This window comes from Jaculus jaculus, chromosome 7, assembly GCF_020740685.1.
Source record: "Jaculus jaculus isolate mJacJac1 chromosome 7, mJacJac1.mat.Y.cur, whole genome shotgun sequence".
NCBI classification, from domain to species: Eukaryota; Metazoa; Chordata; class Mammalia; order Rodentia; family Dipodidae; genus Jaculus; species Jaculus jaculus.
The window spans coordinates 80,650,250-80,669,029 of NC_059108.1; the positions used below are offsets into that span (position 1 = coordinate 80,650,250).

Genomic DNA, 18,780 nt, shown 5'->3' on the forward strand with positions numbered 1-18,780 from the left:
AAGTTTATTGGTTTTTTTTGTTTGTTCTTCAAAATAGTCTTGCTCTAGCCCATGCTGACCTGGAATTGACTATGCAGTCTCACACTGGCCTTGAACTCACAGTAATCCTCCTACCTCAGCCTTCCAAGTGAGTGCCACTAGACAGTTTCGTTTTAATTCTATCAAGATCAAAATTTTAAGGCATCTGTGGTAATCAGTGGTGCTAATACCAACAAGGAGAGAGAAGCTCCAGTAATATCTGTAAGGAAATAATTAGACAAAGTATTGACATCTAACAGGATGCATAGTGAAAAAACGTTTTGGATGGAGGTACTTTTAAAACAGGGTCTTCCTATATAGCCAAGACTGGCCTTGAACTCACAATCTTTCTACATTAACCACCTCGGTGCTGGGCTTATATGTATGCACCACTGAACATGGCTTTTCAAGCAAGTGTCTTCCTGCTGAGCCCTCCCTCCAGCCCCTGAACACAGCTTTTCAAACGTTTTAAAAAAGATGTATTACAATTCAGTTTCAGCAAGCTTATTTGAATTTTACATATGCTAGCTCACTTTATAACATTTTGTGTTGTTAGGGTCTTATGTAACCCAAGCTGGCTTTGAACTGATGATCCTGCCTCCACCTTCCCTGAGATTAGAGACGTGAGCCACCATGCCTGGCTCATTTAATTTGGTGGGGGTGGGGAGGAAGATAGAGAATGAGTGTGCCAGGGCCTCCAGCCACTTCAAAGAAACTCCAGACAATCGCCAACTTGTGCATATGGCTTATGTGGGTACTGCAGAATCAAACCTGGTTCCTTAGGCTTCAAAGGCAAGCTCTTTAATCGCTAAGCCATTTCTCCAGCCCCTTTTGTTATTTTTAGATAGCCTCACAATCTAGCCCATTATGACCTGGAATTAGCCTCAGGCAGACCTTGAACTCACTGCAGATCTTCCTACCTCAGCCTCCCAAGTGCTGGGATTAAAGGCTTGTGCCACCATGCCCAGACTTGGTTCATGATTTTATACCTTTTAATGCACTGAGATGTCACCTTTTCAGTTGATTAATAGCTTGGAATAATGAGAAATGTATATAATGATTAAACATTGGGAAAACCAACATATTGAAATTTATATATAAAAATAATCTTTAGGAGCCAGGAGTGGTGACGCACGCCTTTAATCCCAGCCCTTGGGAGGCAGAGGTAGGAGGATCACCATGAGTTTGAGGCTACCCTGAGATTACATAGTGAATTCCAGGAACTACCTGAAACCCTACCTTAACCTCCCCCGCCAAAAAAAATCTTTAGGGCTGGACAGATGGCTTAGCAGTTAAGGTGCTTACCAGCAAAGCCAAAAGACCCAAATTCAGTTCCGCAGTACCCACATAAAGCCAGATGCATAAAGTGGCACATGTGTCTAGAGTGCATTTGCAGTGGCTATAGGTCCTGGCTCATCCTCCCACCCCCAAAAAGAAAAAAAAAATATGTATCTTTAAACCTTAGTCAAGTTAATGTTTTCCAAAGTCACAAGTAAAAGGACACAAAACTGGTATTTCCTCCCAACCATTTAGTCTCTTCCAAATATTTCATGTAATAATGAAGAATACAAAGTAGATGAGAAAAATAAGCATGTACTAATTTTTACCCATCAATTTTAGTACAATATAAAAGGTGAAAATAAGCAGCAAACTACAGTTAAATAGTTATGCAGTGAGTTTGAAGAGCTGCTAGAAATGATAGCAGCTTTGGAAAGGTTTGTTCTATTTAAACAAAAGAACACAATGGAGAAAAGTAACCCTTTAGTTCATTAAATTTTTGCATTAGTTGCATAAGTTTAGTTCAGAAAACAGCAACAATTGTTTGTTTTACAAAGTAGGGTCTCACTCTAGCCCAGGCTGACCTGGAATTTACTATGGAGTCTCAGGCTGGCCTCGAACTCACAGTGATTCACCTAACTCTGTCTCTCAAGCACTGGGATTGAAGAGTGCACTACCTCTTTTTGGTATTTTGAGGAAGGGTCTCTCTCTAGCCCAGGCTGATCTGGAATTCACTATGTAGTCTCAGAGTGGCCTTGAACTCACAGTAATAAACTTCTGCCTCCTTAGTGCTGGTATTAAAGGCATGTGCCACCACACCTGGCATATAATGACAATTTTTAATGTCTGGAAATTATTAGTTGTTTTAGCAACAATAATTGAAATTGCCAATTGAAATCTCAATGCACACACAATGTAATTTAATTTTTGCAGCAGGCACCCAAATAGAATTCTTAAAAATATATTTATTGGGGGGAGGTAGACAGAGAGAATGGATGCACCAGGGCCTCCAGCCTGCTCTACCTTGTGCCATCTAGCTCATGTGGGCATTAGGGAATTGAACCTGGGTCCTTAGGGTTCACAGGCAAGCATCTTAACTACTAAGCTTTCTCTTCCAGCCCAAACAGAAATTTGTATGTAAGTTCTCCAGTTCCCTGCATCTAATTCCATTCCCAAGTTCCATCGAATAAAAAGAGTATTACCTAAAGCCACGCATAGTAGCACATGCCTTTAATCCCAGCACTCAGAAGGCAGAGATAGGAGGATGCTGTGAGCTCAAGGCCACCCTGACACTCCATAGTGAATTCCAGGTCAGCCTGGGCTAGAGTGAAACCCTACCTCAACCCCCCCCCCACCAAAAAAAAAAGAATATTACCTAGTTGAGAGAAAAAATTTCAAGATATTCTTAACCTTTATTAATAAAGGACAGCTTTTCACTAATGAATAATACAGTTTATTTTTCTGCAAAACTTTTTTGTGTAAACAGGTATGGCTGAATAAAAATACTACCATTAAGGAAAATTCAGATTTAATAAAATAAAGCAATAGGATGTCTTAGAAAATTATTTAGAACTACATCTATTTTTTGACCTTCAATGACCCAACTTATTTTAATAGCTTAAAAAAAACCCAAATGAGCAGAACACTTTGAAAAGCATTCTTCATAGTGTTTTGGTTCTAGTCTTACTAGAACGTCATTCTAAGCATTACAAAGCACAGAAAGAACAGCATAACATAACAATGAAGGACTCACTATGAAACCATCTCCATTTCCTAGTTTAATTATGGAGAGTATTGCACTTTATTATTCAACACAAAATGATGTAGCCAACAGTAACATACAGGTACACAGTTTAATATTTATTATATGCATTTTATATACATTATTTTCAACAGCTGTATGTTTGCTTTGTGGTACAATCTTAAAAATTTGCTGATTCATAGTCTGTAAAACAAAAACCTTACAAAACTCGTGAACTGATCAGAAAAGGTTTTTGGAAGACTAGAAAAAATACTTTATTGTCTTAATCATGCATTACACAAAGAAAATCTTTAGTTACACCATAAAATTAAAGACATCTTAAAAAAAAAATAAAATGGGGAAAACTAGTCCAAACACAGCAGACTTCTGTATCCTGATTTAACTAATTTTGTATCCTATTTGTAATGCAAATAAAATACTCCAAATATCTTTAAACAAAATCGTTTTGTTTGGAATTATGGTATACCAAGAGTCATATCTTGGTTGTAATTTAAACTATAAAATATTCCATTTTTAGTCTATTTTAGACTATTCAAAGAATTCCAAAATAGATATACAGGTTCCTTTAGCACATTAATAAAAGGATAGAAAGACCAACAAAAAGTGAAATAAATAATAGGCCATTAGCAAGATGAATACTCCTTGATAAATAAACTTGTAAATACAGTAAGATGTACAAAATATCACATAGTGATAGGATGCCAAGATTAGTTTTTTAAGAGTTCTTTTGGAGTACTAAACTCCACTGTTTAATTTTAATACACTTAATACTCCTTGCTTCATGAAGACATGTATATGATGAAGGTCTTTTATCATCTTTGTGGAAGGACTTAGCTGAGCTGTATTAGGCAAAAGGAGGAAAGAAGTGGTTATGGGTGGCAGGTCAGTGAGATCTCTGTGTTTTAGGGTTGTATAATGGAGAAAAACCTCAATACAATCTTGAGCACTGTTGTGACAGGCTAAATATATAAAAAGACTTATAAAAACTAGAATTTTATCCAAACATTTTGTGCAACTAATGCTAAAATATTTTAAGTTAAATTTTCTTTCTTTTTTTTTTTTAAAGCAAAATAAGTTTAAAAGGGAATCTGTGGCATTTAAATGATAAACATAAAATCACTAACAGATGAAAAAAGCTACTCTTGGAGCTTGCTTCCCCCACAAGAGCACCACATTCCTAACCCTAAGGCAGCACACAGAGTCCAAAAAAAATGCCTTTTTTTTTGTTTTGTTTTGTTTTTTTTAAGACCAGACTCCACACTGGCTTGGACACCTAAAATAAAACAAAACCAACCAACCAAACAACAACAAAAAATATCCGCTCAGTTCATATCCAGGATTGGCCACAAATACTGGAGTCCTTTTGTCTTTTTGCCCCACAAAATACAGTTAATTACAGTTAAATTAATAATCCTGACTTTTAAAATGTGATCTCCACTAATTTATGCCTGTCCCAGATCACCTCCCCAGGCAGATCATATGTAGTGCACGTCAATAATCTTCTTGATGGCAGTGGTGCAGAGCATCTTTTTATCTGTTTTCATGACACAAGTTTGTGCTGATTCACACAAACACTTTGGCCAGAGCATCGGCACCTGCACTGGCAATGTATGCCTTGGATGGATGGAAAGCAACATCATAAATTGATTCATCCAGTTTCTTCCTATGAGCTGTTATTTCTTGTACACATGTCTTACTGTCTAAATTCCATAATCTGATGGAACAATCATGGCCTGCAAAAGACAAATAATACACTTTGGTATTTAGTAAAAAAATATTTTATAGTTGGGTGTGGTGGCACACACCTTTAATCTTAGCACACAGGAGGCAGAGGTAGGAGGGTCACTGTGAGTTTGAGGCCATCCTGAACTAGAGTGAAACCATACCTCAAAAATCCAAAACAAAACAAACAAAAACCGTATTTTATAAAGTTTGTGGATGATAAAGAAGTGAAAACTTACTTCCCGACATCAAGTAGATTCCATTAGGATCTACTGCTAAACTTGTAACTGCATCCAAATGAGCTACCATAGAATGTATCATTTTACCTAAAGAAAGCATAAAAGATTTACTTTAAAAACAATTAATGTTGAGACATAAAACAGTCCATCACTTATAGCAATATTATTTTTAGCTATGAAAAATGCACAACATATAATTTACCTACTCATTTGCGTGCACACAATGAAATGACTTCTACAACATTCACAATGTGTAACCACCACTATTTAAGAACATTTTTATCACTGAAAAAGGAAATCTTGTACTAATTAAACAACCCTTTCATATTTGTCTCCTTCACATAACCCCTTATAACACTAATCTGCTCTTTTTATCTTTTTTTTTTTTTCCTTTTTTGTTTTTGTTTTTCAAGATAGGGTCTCACTCTAGCCCAGGCTGACCTGGAATTCACTATATAGTCTCAGGCTGGCCTTGAACTCATAGTGATCCTCCTACCTTAGTCCCTAAGTGAAATTAAAGATGTGTACCACCATCTGGTTTATCTGGTCTTTCTAGAGAGCAAACAGTTCATATAAAGGGATTCAGAATTTGTGACTTTTGGTGTTTGGCTTGTTTCACTAAGCATCATATTTTCAAGGTACATCTACTGTAATAATATTCTGAAGACAACTTTAATTCTATTGTAGAAGTTTCTCCTTTTAAAAAAACATCTTTCCTTGCTGAAGACACACACATGATCAGGCTGCAAGATCACTGAGAAATCAAGCTGGAGTTGGGCTGAAAACCTCCCCCATGTAGACCAGCTGACAGAAAGCTGGAAAAAGCCATACTGCGTATAGCCCTATGGGAGAGAAAAGTCATCAGTGGTGAAAACAGTGGACACTACAAGCCTTAAGTTTGGCCAGCCAGACCAAATGACCCAACAGGTGACGTGTCTGTTATGGCGGAAACAAACTGCTAATTGGCCCACTCCATGGGGCGGGGGGGGGGGGGGGAGTACGTGCCTGCTACTGAAAATAAATAATGGGGGAGGTCATGAGTCCTAGGGGTGTAACACCTGCAGGTGTCTGGCTAAATGCATATATTATGCTCACCAAACTGCCCAGTAAGCACTTCTCTTAATGTTCATTCCCATGTATTAATGCTACTCTCACTTTTGGGTTCGAGAAGCTTCTCTTTTCAGATGTGGTGACCTCTGGGATGACTCAAAAAGGCACCATAATGTTGAGAAGTGACAGGAGTGTTCAGCACTGAAACATCTCTATCACACTTTCCAGGGGCTCAGGGTCCACTTTGGAAGAGGTAGGGGGTAATAATGTAAGAGCCAAAAGAAGGGTAGGACTGCTAAGAATGCAGTCTTCCAGACAAAAAAGGGCCTGGATATCCGTGAACTTGAAATGCCTGGTTTTACCTACACAAGACCGTCATAATAGGAGGAAAAGATGAGTTCAAAATAAAAGACTGATTGGGAGGGGAAGGGGATATGATGGAGAATAGATGTGTGAAAGAGAAAGTGGTGGAAGGGAGGGAATTATTATGGTTTATTGTCTATAATCATGAAGCTGTCAATAAATTAAAGCACCTGTTGGGCATGGGAGTGCACACCTTTAATCCCAGCACTCAAGAGGAAGAGATAGGATCACCATGAGTTCAAGGCCACCCTCACACTACATAGTGAATTCCAGGTCAGTCTGAGCTAGAATGAAACCCTACCTCAAAAAACACATTTTCATTTATGAGAGAGAAATGGAGGGAGGGAGGAAGACAGAATGAATGTGTGTGCACACGCACACAAACCAGGACCTATTGCCACTGCAAACAAACTCTGGATGCATACACCACTTGTGCATCTGGCTTTTTACATAGGTACTGAGATCCAGTACTGGCAGCCTTTGCAAGCAAGCACCTATTACTGTTGAGCCATCTCCCTGGTCCAGAACTTTCTCATTAAAAATATATATATATATATATATTTTAAGCCAGGTGTGGTGGTGCACACATTTGATCCCAGTACTCGGGAGGCAGAGGTAGGAGCACCACTGAGAGTTCAAGGCCACCCTGAAGACTACATAGTGAATCCCAGGTCAGCCTGAGCTAGACTGAGACCCTACCTTGAAAAACCAGGGGGAAAAAACTATTTATGTAAGGGAGAGGGAGAAAAAGGGGAAATTAGAAGAGGTGTGCCAGGGGCTCTAACCATGCAAACAAACTCCAGATACATGCATCACTGCATCTGGCTTTCTGTGAGTAGTGAGGAGTTGAACTCTGGTACTTAGTCTTTGATGGCAGGTGCCTGAACCGCTGAGCCATCTGTCCAGCCCCAGAACTTTCTCCTTTTTAATCTCCAGTTCTTTTATTTATTTTTATTTATGGGGGGGGGGGAGAGGGGCACATCAGAGCCTCCAGAAACTGCATAAGAATTTGAGATGCATGTGCTACCTTGTGCATCTGGCTTATGTGGGTCCTGGGGAACTGAACCTGGGTCCTTTGGCTTTGCAAGCAAATGCCTTAACTGCTAAGCCAACTCTCCAGCCCAATCTTTGGTTCTTTGAGACAGCATCTTACTATGTAGCCCAGCTGGCCATGGTTCATCTTCCTCCACCTCTCAAGTGCCAGAATTACAGGTGTGTGCTACCAAGCCCAGCTGCCCATATAGTTACTCGTTAAAAAAAATATCTGGGGAGCCAGACATGGTGGTGCATGCCTTTAATTCCAGCACTTGGGAGGCAGAGGGAGGAGGATCACCAAGAGTTTGAGGCCACCCTGAGACTACATAGTGAATTCCAGGTTAGCCTGAGCAAGAGTGAGACCCTACCTTGAAAAACAAAAACAACAACAAAATATATGGGGGACTGGAGAGATGGCTTAGTGGTTAAGACATTTGCCTGAGAAGCCAAAGGACCCAGGTTCAATTCCCCAGTACCCATGTAAGCCAGATGCACAAAGTGGCACAAGTGTGTAGAGTTCATTTACGGTGGCTGAAGGCCCTGGCACAACCATATTCATTCTCTCCCCCTCTCCCCCTCTCCCTCCCTCCCTCCCTCCCTCCCTCTCTCTCTCTCTCTCTCATTGCAAACAAATCACATAATTAAAAAAAAAAAATCTGAGGTTTGCACTATAGTTGAGTAATAATGTACTTGTCAGCATGTGCAGTCCCTGAATTTGATCCCTAGCACAACCAAACAAAGAAAAAGAAAAATCTGTTTAGAGAATTTGACAGAAAAACAGTGAGACTTGCAAAGGCTTAAGATGTAAAACTATATATATAGGTGCCCTGTGTAGGTGGATAAACTACTCCCAGAAGCCACATGTGAAAATCCTAGTGGCAAAATCTTCATATATTCCCTATGAGTTGTTGAAATATCAATTATTTTATATACTAGAAATAAGAAAGGAGGAAGAGGGTGAGAGGAAGGAGTATATTACAGGAATTGTTCTGTATTGCCCCTCAGACTATTGCTCTGGAAAACATAATTTAATGAGTATCTTCACTGAAGATTTAGCAAAGAAATGGGATTCAAACTCCATGGCTCCCTTTCCCATTGCATGCTAACACAGGTCTTTGCAGTTGCAAAAGGAGGAAAAGTGCTACTGAAGCCAACTAGTCCTGCAATGTTCAAGTATGATACATATAAAATCATGTGGGCTAGTTTCAAACAGGACAAAAAATTTTAGAGTAAACGTGTAAATAAAATGAGATTCAACAACAACTTGTAATTAAAACCAAGCTGTGAATGCAATGCTGTGCTGCACAGACTTAGGACCAGGGCATCCTGCGCTGGCAACATGTCCTTTTCCTGGATGGAAGGCATGATCAGAAACTGTTCATCCAAGAAGGGGATAAAAAAAAGGCAAAAAAAAAAAAAAAAAACCCAGAAAAGATACTTTAAATTTCGTTTCCCTCTTAGTTACTTGCCATGGGGTCATAACTGTTCTGAATACAAAAGTACAATGCATAAAATACATAAAAACTGAACTCAACCAGGCGTGGTGGCACACACCTTTAATCCTAGCACTTGGGAGGCAGAGGTAGGAGGATCCCTGTGAGTTCGAGGCCACCCCGAGACTACATAATGAATTGCAGGGTCAGCCTGGGCCACAGTGAAACCCTACCTCGAAACACCAAAAATAAAAAACAAAAAACTGAACTCCCCAACCACAAAAGTCCCATCACTTTCTAGCAACACCAATCAGTTATTATTTAAGGAGATAATTAAAAATGCTGCTGGTGATTTCAAACCACCGTTGTATGTTTCTCATGAACATTAAGATTAATGAGCAGATTTATTTTACATGGGTGGCCAGCTTTACTTACAGAACTCATATAAGACAGCATTTCTATTAGTCCAACATATTGTATCATGTCACATATGACTCAGTAGTTGAAGTGACAACTAGAGTTCAGAATTCCAAAACTCACTCAAAAGTAGGACATGCAGGCATTTTTAATCTAAGTACACCTACAACAAGATGGGAGGGGAGTCACACAGGAGAACCCTGGACCCTTGCAGGCCAGCAGCCTGGCTAATGCAGCAGCAAACTAAGAGAGAGACTTTGTCTCAAACAAGGTGGAAGGTGAGAACAAGCATCTCAAGGTTTGTCTTCTGAACTCCACATGCATGCTGTGGCATGCATGGTGGGGAGAGCAGGAGAGAGGGAAAGTGGTGCCTGGCCCTCTTCTCACTGCAAATAACAGATACTTGTGCCATTTTTTGCATTCAGCTTACATGGGTGACCTGGGTATGAAACTCCAGCCAGTGGGTTTTGCAAGCAAGCAGCTGTTAACCATTTAACCACATTTGAAATATAAAATAAGTAATGTTGGGGTTGGGGAGATGGCTTAGTGGTTAAGGCACTTGCCTGTGAAGCCTAAGGACCTATGTTTAACTCTCCAGATCCCATGTAAGTCAGACACATAAAGGGGAGGCAAATGCAAGTATTGCACATGCCCACTAGGTGGTGCAAGCATCTAGAGTTCAATGATTGCAGTGACTTAGGCCCTGGTGTATCAATTCTGTCTCTCTAAAAATAAAGTATATGTAGAGCCGGGCGTGGTGGCGCACGCCTTTAATCCCAGCACTCGGGAGGCAGAGGTAGGAGGATTGCCATGAGTTCAAGGCCACCCTGAGATGACAGAGTTAATTCCAGGTCAGCCTGGATCAGAGTGAGACCCTACCTCGAAAAACCAAAAAAATTAAAAAAAAAAAAAAAAAGAAAAGAAAGTATATGTATACATCTCTCTGTGTGTGTGTGTGTGTGTGTGTGTGTGTGCAATATCTTTTTTTTAGTTTATGTTTTAATTTTTATTACCATTTTCCATGATTATAAAAAAATCCCATGGTAATTCCCTCCCCCCCCCCACTTTCCCCTTTGAAATTCCATTCTCCATCATATTACCTCTCCATCACAATCACTGTACTTACATAGATACAATATCAACCTTAAGTACCCTCCTCCCTTCCTTTCTCTTCCCTTTTTGTCTCCTTTTTAACTTACTGGACTCTGCTACTAAGTGTTTTCATTCTCACGCAGAAGCCCAATCATCTGTAGCTAGGACCCACATATGAGAGAGAACATGTGGCGCTTGGCTTTCTGGGCCTGGGTTACCTCACTTAGTGTAATCCTTTCCAGGTCTGTCCATTTTTCTGCAAATTTCATAACTTCATTTTTCTTTACCGCTGAGTAGACCTCCATTGTATAAATGTGCCACATCTTCATTATCCACTCATCAGTTGAGGGACATCTAGGCTGGTTCCATTTCCCAGATATTATAAATTGAGCAGTGTGTGTGTGTGTGTGTGTGTGTGTGTGTGTGTGTGTGAGAGAGAGAGAGAGAGAGATATCTTTGCTATATTAAAAAATATATATATAAAATGAAATTGAGGAGGCTGGAGAGATGGCTCTGCACACATTTAAAGGTACCTGCTTGTAAAGCTACCAGCCTGAGTTCAATTCCTCCCCAGCTCCACCCCCATAAAGCTGAACGCAAAGTCTAGTGTTTGTGGCTGGAGAGATGACTGAGTAGTTAAGCACTTGCCTGCAAAGGCTAATAACCTAAGTTCAATTCCCTACTACCCACATAAGCCAGATGTACAAAGTGGCACATGCATCTGGAGTTCATTTGCAGTAGATAAGAGGCCTTGGCGTGCCCACTCTCTCTCCCCTTGCAAATAAATAAATTTTCAAAAAAAAAATTTTTAAGTTTAGTGTTTGTTTGCAGTGGCAAGGGACTCTGGCAACCTCCCTCTCCTCACCCACATACCTGCAAATACATAAATCAAAATTAGGGCGTTAGAGAGAAGGCTCAGCAGTTACAATTAAAGGTGCTTCCTTGCAAAGTCCATCAGCCTTGGTTTGATTCCCTAACACCCACAAAAAGCCATATGCATTAAGTGGCACATGACTCTGGGGTTCATTTGCAGTAGCAAGAGGCCCTGGATGGTCTATACTTTTTCTCCTCTCTTCTCCTTCTTCCCTATGAAATACAATTTTTTTTAAAAGTGCTTGCTGGCAGGGCATGGAGGTGTACAACTTTAATCCTAGTACTAGGAAGCAGAGGTAGGAGGATCACTATGAGGTTGAGGTCAGTCTAGGACTATAGAGTGTTCCAGGATAGTCTGGGCTAGAATGAGACCCTACCTCAAAAAAAGATCAAAAAGTACTTGCTGTACAAGCATGAAGGACTAAGACTACCTAAGTTCAATTCCCTATCACCTGCATAACAGCTGAGCATGACCACCCATATATGCCTGTAACCCTAGTCCTGAGGTGGACAGAGACTAGAGAATCACTGGGGCTTACTAACAGGAGAAAAAAAAAAGTAAAAACAAGCTCTAGGTTGAGTGAGAGATTCTATCTCAAGAAAACAGATGAGCAAAATAAGGACACCCAACATTCTCTACTTGTCCTCCACACATAAACACACACACACACACACACACACACACACACACACACACACACGAAGAAATTGTAATAGGTAGGCAAAGTGTGATATATAATGGATAAAACTGGCGTAATATAAGTACGTTATTCTAAGTAAAGCCAAAATAGGTTAAAATTAGCTGAGAACCCAAAATGTAGCTCAGTGGTAGAGTGTTTGTCTAGCATCATCTCCAACACCACAAAAGAACAGTATTTTCAGCCTGGAGAAATGGCTCAGGGGTTAAAGGTACTAACACAGCCTGGGGACAAATTCCCAGTGCTCATGTTAAGACAGATGCATCAAGTGGTGCACATATGTCTGGAGTTTGTTTGCAGTGGCAAGAGGCCCTGGCAGCCCATACTCACTCTCTTTCAAATAACTAAAAATATTTTTTTAAAAGAACAATATTTTCACTCACCTCAAACTGATAATATTAGTAATATGAAAGCAACCTGCTTACCTGTTTTATTGTCAAAAAATTTGATATGTCTATCTTCATGGGCCGTTATTGTAACAGGGAGTGTAGGATGACTTACTACTCTATTAATGTGATTATTGGATTGTAAACCTGAAAAACAAAGATATACAATATCTTATAATTAAAGTCACTTGGGTCAAAGATGTAGCTCAGTGGCAGAGTGCTTGCCTAAGCCATGTGTGAAGCCCTGTGTTTGACCCTCAGCTCTCAATTCCACAATTCAAAAATTTCAACTGGAAATTGAATAATGGTCCTTTTAGTCTTACTGAAATGAACATCATTAGACTAAAAATTGGGCTGGAGAGATGGCTCAGCAGTTGAGACACATGCCTGCAAAGCCTAACAAAGTTTGATTCCCCAGTGCCCTTATAAATAGCAAGATACATAAAGTGGTGCATGCATCCAGAGTCTGTTTGCAGTGTCTGCAGGCCCTAGCTCATCCATTCTCTATCTCTTTCTCTCCTCTCTCTCTCTCTCTGCCTGCAAATAAATAAAATAAGACTTAAAATCAACCATGTTGAACTCTCAGATACTAAACTTAAACACATATATTTTACCAAGGTAGAGAGAGGGGCAGACACTGGAAAAGACATCTTGAATATTTTGATTTGAGTATGTTATCCCAGTATTGGGAAGGGCACAGGCAAGACTTTAAGTTCAGGGTTGGGGAGATGGCTTAGCAGCTAAAGGTGCTAGCTTGCTTGCTTGCCAGCATTCTGGCCAGGATTCAATTCCCCAGTACCCACATAAAGCCAGATGCAAAACATGAAGCATTCATCTGGAAATCACTTAAGAGTGGCAAGAGGCCCTAACATGCCTTTAAACTTGCTTTTTCTGTGTTTGCTTTGCCTGCCTTCCTTCCTTGCTTCCTTTTCTTTCTGTCTCTCTCTCTCTTTCCTCCTCCTCCTCCCCACAAATAAAAAAATAAATAAGTAAAGTTTAAAAAAGATTTCAAGTTCAAGACCAGAGCAGGCTAAACTTTGAGACCTTGTCACAAAAAGACAAAACAGGGTCTGGAAAGATGGCTTACTGGTTAAGGCGCTTGCCTCCAAAGCCAAAGGACCCAGGTTCCCCAGTACCCTCATAAAGCCAGATAAAAAGGTGGCACTTACATCTGAGTTTGTTTGCAGTGGCTGGGGCTCTGGCATGCTCATAAATAAATAAATATATCATATAGATAAATATCAGATATATATATATATATATATTTTTCCCCCCCCTTGGGGAGGGATTCAAAGGGTCTCACTCCCATCCAGGCTGACCTGGAATTAACTATGTAGTCTCAGGGTAGCCTCGAACTCATGGCGATCCTCCTACCTCTGCCTCTGAGTGCTGGGATTAAAGGCATGCGCCACCACACCCAGCCTTTTTTTTTTTTTTTTTTTTTTAAGAAAGAATAGCTAGGCATGGTGGTGCATGCCTTTAATCCCAGCATTTGGGAGGCAAGGCAGAGGTAGGAGGATCACTGTGAGTTCAAGGCCACCCTGAGACTACATAGTAGAACCAGGTCAACCTGGATGAGAGTGAGACCCTACCTCAAAAAAACCAAAAGGGCTGGGCGTGGTGGCTCACGCCTTTAATCCCAGCACTCGGGAGGCAGAGGTAGGAGGATTGCCGTGAGTTCAAGGCCACCCTGAGACTACAGAGTTAATTCCAGGTCAGCCTGGACCAGAGTGAGACCCTACCTCGAAAAAACCAAACCAAACCAAAACAAAAAAACCAAAAGGACAGAACAAAAACTACTTGAACATAATTTGAGATTTGACCATGGCACCATATAAACATTTTACATAATTATAAAACAACTAGCACTTTCTAAAAAACCAAAAGTAAAGTAAATCAACTTATCCAACTAGTAGTATAACCTCAAAGAAATGAATTATTTCAAGTGACATTAAAGCGTAGTAAATATACTTCCCTAGTGGATTTCATCCAAAGTATAAACTATTATAAATAATTACACTGTTGGCAATGGTGGTCGTGGCCATGAGACAAGTGTGTGGGTATCATCAAATCCAATGAGAAATGACAATGAGGACAATTTTGTCAGAATCACAATAAAACCGAATCTGAATTGGAAAAACTGTATCTTTTTAAAAAAATGCATGTTTCCTAGTTCTGCCCATAGAAAAATACAATAGAAGCTGGACATGGTGATGCACACCTTGAATTCTAGCACTAGGGAGGAGAGGTAAGAGGATTGCTGTGAGCAGGAGGCCACCCTGGAGCTACAAAGTGAGTTCCAAGTCAGTCAGGACAAAAGTGAGACCCTACTTCAGAGAAAAAAAATAAGACTATATAAAAGAGAGTGATTATTTAGCAAATTTTCATACTGATTACATTTAAATTTTATTGTTATACTGATATATATTATTTTTAATATTTTCTTTTTATTTATTTACTTATTTTTATTTTTCAAGGTAGGGTTTCACGCTACCCCAGGCTGACCTGGTGAATTCTATGTAGTCTCAGGCTGACCTCCTACCTCTGCCTCCTGAGTGCTGGGATTAAAGTGTGCCACTATGCCTGAATATTTCTAATCTTTTCTCAAATTATGCTTACAGGTTCGTGTACACCAGGACAGAGGAGTAATTTGAAGGTAAAAGCACAGGAGATAATGTTTAACTTTTGAAAATATATATGCGAAAGCAGAGCTGGAGAGATGGTCTAAGATTTAAGATCAATCATTTGTCTAAGGAACTGTGGTTTCTTTCAGTAAGAAATGGCATTCATAAGACTCTGGGTGCTAGGAGTCTCATTCCCATGGTATTCATGGTTTCTGGGTATTCTCTGTTGTATGTTTATTTTTACTTACTTATTTGAGAACAAAAGAGAGAGAGAGAGAGTGGGCACACCAGGGCCTCCAGCCACTATGAACTCCAAATGCGTGTGTCACATTGCGAACCTGGCTTACGTGGGTCCTGGGAAATGGAGCCTCCAACCAGGGTCCTTAGGCTTCATATGCAAGTGCTTAACCACTAAGCCATCTCTCCAGCCCCGTATTTTTCTTTTTCTTTTTTTTTGTAGTCCAGACTGGCTTCCAACAGTGATCCTTCTACCTCTGCCTCCCAAGTGCTGGGATTAAAAGTGTGTACCACCATACCTGGCACATAATCGTGTGTGCGTGTGTGTGTGTGTGTATAATTTGTTTTATTGCAAGCAGAAAGACTATACAGAGGAGACAGAGTAATGGGTGTGCTAGGGCCTCTAGCCACTGCAAACAAACTCCAGAAGCATGTGCCTTTGAGCATCGGGCTTACGTAGGTACTGGGGAATCAAACCTGAGTCCCCAGGCTTTGCAGGCAAGCACCTTAACCACTAAGCTATCTCTCCAGCCCCATAATCTTTTCTTAATTAATTAATTTGACAGAGAAAGAGGAAGAGAGAGAATGGGCGCACCAGGACCTCCAGCCACTGCAAATGAACTCCAGATGCATGCCCCCCTTGTGCATCTGGTTAACGTGGGTCCTGGGGAGTCAAACCTGGATCCTTTGGCTTTGCAAGCAAATGCCTTAACTGTTAAGCCAACCCTCCAGCCCACATAATCGCTTTTTTAAAAGGACTTTCAAATAAACCCATAAAAACTTACCAGAATCTACCTGTGATGATGAAAGCATCACCAGTGACTGTGATGTTTCTAAATCATAAATTACTGCACTACCAGTGTTGAAAGATGTTACCATATGAGCTGGATCACAGCCTATAAAGTCAACTGATGTAGGTATTCCATACCCTAAAAAGGAACCCAAACAGATACAATATAAGCACAATAATTTTTAAATTATCTACCTTTTTATTTTTATTTACTGGTGGTGGCAGAGAGGAGAGAAAAGGGAGATAGAGAATGGATGTGCCTGGTCATCCAGCCACTGCAAACAAACTCTAAATGCATGTACCACGTTGTGCATTTGGCTTATGTTGGTCCTGGGGAATCGAATCTGGGTCCTATGGTCTTGCAGTCAAGTGCCTTAATTGCTAAGTAATTGCTACAGCCCCTTTTTATTTTTAACATTCATTTGTGTCCTGCTTAATATGGGTGTCGGGGAACTGAATCTAAGCTAGCAGGTTTTGCAAACACTCACCTTTAAAAACCATTGAGCTATCTCTACAGCCCTTATGTCCACCTTCCCCCCCCCACCCCCAACCAGGTAGGCTCTCTCTAGCCCAGGCTGACCTGAATTTACTATGTAGTCTCAGGGTAACCTTGAACTCACAGTGATCTTCCTGCCTCTGCCTTGGCCTCCTGAGTGCTGGGACCAAAGGCATGCGCCATCACACCCAACTCTTATGTCCACTTTTTTAAAAAGGAAGAATAGAAGTATTTTTGGAATATTACTAATACACAATGTATTAAAAAAACATGCATGAGGATAACAGATAAGCAATTTCTTGATTATTTCAGTATATGTGCTGCCAAAGTGAGCACTTTCTCAATTATTTAAGTGTTTTTATTTATAACATTTACTACACATTATAAAACATAACCAAAGAGTAGGTATACGCAAAAATTATTAGTTAGGTAATGCACACCTGTAATCTCTATAATCCTATGTATTTTCTTCTAAGGTAGAAAAAAATCTGAGATAAAACTTTTTAACCCACCTGTCATTTTTCTTGGAACAAAATGAAAAATGGACACAGACTCAGACACCATTATCTTGGGGGACTCTTCATCATCAAACATGTAAGCCTTACCAAGCAGTTAAAACAAGTCAAAATTTTGGTCTATAAAAATGAAGGTTGGGGGGCTGGAGATGGCTAAGCAGCTAAGGTGATGCCTGAATAGCCTAACATCTGAGGTTCAATTCTCCAGTACCCACATAAAAACAGATGTACAAAATAGCATATGCATCTGGAGTTTGTTTAGAGTGGCTAGAGGCCTTGGTATGCCCATTTATTCTCTTTCCTTGCAAATAAATAAATAAATAAATAAAAATATATTTTTTTAAATGTAGCTTGATCCGGGTGTGGTGGTGCATGCCTTTAATCACAGCACTTGGGAGGCAGAGGTAGGAGGATTGCCAGGAGTTCGAGGCCACCCTAAGACTCCATAGTGAATTCCAGGTCAGCCTGGGCTAGAGTGAGACCCTACCTCAAAAAAATAAAAAAGAAGCTTGATGGACTAGAGATGGCTTAGTGGTTAAGGTATTGGCCAGGTTGTGATGTCCACTCTGTGCTTGTGCCATTGTTTTCCCCTGCCATCATGGAGCTTCCCCTTTGAGTCTATAAGACAAAATAAACCCTTCCACCCTCCGAAAAAAAAGCAGCTCTTGGGTGATTTCTGCCAGCAACGCAAACCTGACTGCAACATGTGGCATGCCTGGATTATAGGCATACTTAAGACTGCAATCCCTTCATCACATGGGGTGACCAAAGACTGATTCCTTCTGGGTAGTCACCTGGAGTAGGTGGAGTGTCACCATTTGTCTACTTCAATGTTATAGAAAAGGTTTTCATTTTTGAAGTGGAATGTGATCTGAAAAAATATCAAAGAACTGAGTGTATATTTGCAAAGCACGTTGAATAAAAAAAAAAATAATATCAGGACTGGAGGAATGGCTTAATGGTTAAGGTGTTTGCCTGCAAAGCCAAAGGATCCAGGTTCGATTTCCCAGGACCCATGTTAGCCAGACACATAAGGGGGTGCTGGAGTTCATTTGCAGTGACTGAAGGCCTTGACGAACCCATTTTCTCTCTTTCTCTGTCAAATAAATAAATAAAAATTTTAAAAATTAAACCAATACCATAAATTTTATACATTTCTTTGGAGCAGTAGAAGAATCAACTGCTTTTGTTTTGTTTTGTTTTTCGGAAATGGAGTCTCACGGTGGCTCAGGCTGACCTGGAATTCACTGTGTAGTCTCAGGCTGGCCTCGAACTCTCAGCAATCCTCTTACCTCTGCTTCCCGAATGCTGAGATTAAAGGCTTGGCTGACTTCTTTTTTTAAATTTTTTGTTCATTTTTATTTATTTGAGAGTGACAGAGACAGAAAGAGAGAAAGGGAAAGAGAGAAAATGGGCGGCCAGGGCTTCCAGTCACTGCAAACGAACTCCAGACGCATGCGCCCCCCCCCGCCCCCCCCCCGCGCATCTGGCTAACGTGGGTCCTGGGGAATCAAGCCTCAAACCAGGGTCCTTAGGCTTCACAGGCAAGCGCTTAACCACTAAGCCATCTCTCCAGCCCGTGGCTGACTTTTTTTTTTTTTTTTAAATTTTTATTTATTTATTTGAGAGCGATAGACACAGAGAGAAAGACAGAGAGAGGGAGAGAGAGAGAATGGGCGCGCCAGGGCTTCCAGCCTCTGCAAACGAACTCCAGATGCGTGCGCCCCCTTGTGCATCTGGCTAACGTGGGAC

General features: G+C 40.4%; 1 protein-coding gene across 5 annotated transcripts in view; it reads right to left on the bottom strand.

The window, feature by feature from the left end:
* Positions 1-3,065: 3,065 nt before the first annotated feature.
* The window catches only part of Strn3 (striatin 3), a 98,203-nt gene continuing 82,488 nt past the window's right edge, over positions 3,066-18,780 (bottom strand). For 4 of the 5 annotated variants that reach the window (XM_045154186.1, XM_045154187.1, XM_045154184.1 and 1 more), the window contains 4 exons: positions 16,013-16,156; positions 12,406-12,513; positions 5,020-5,106; positions 3,066-4,791 (listed from right to left, as the gene is read on the bottom strand). In XM_045154186.1, coding sequence (XP_045010121.1) covers positions 4,622-4,791; positions 5,020-5,106; positions 12,406-12,513; positions 16,013-16,156 — 509 coding nt within the window. In that variant the 3' untranslated portion in view covers positions 3,066-4,621. The remainder of the gene's footprint in view (positions 4,792-5,019; positions 5,107-12,405; positions 12,514-16,012; positions 16,157-18,780) is intronic. The other variant, XM_045154185.1, reaches the window with a different exon arrangement.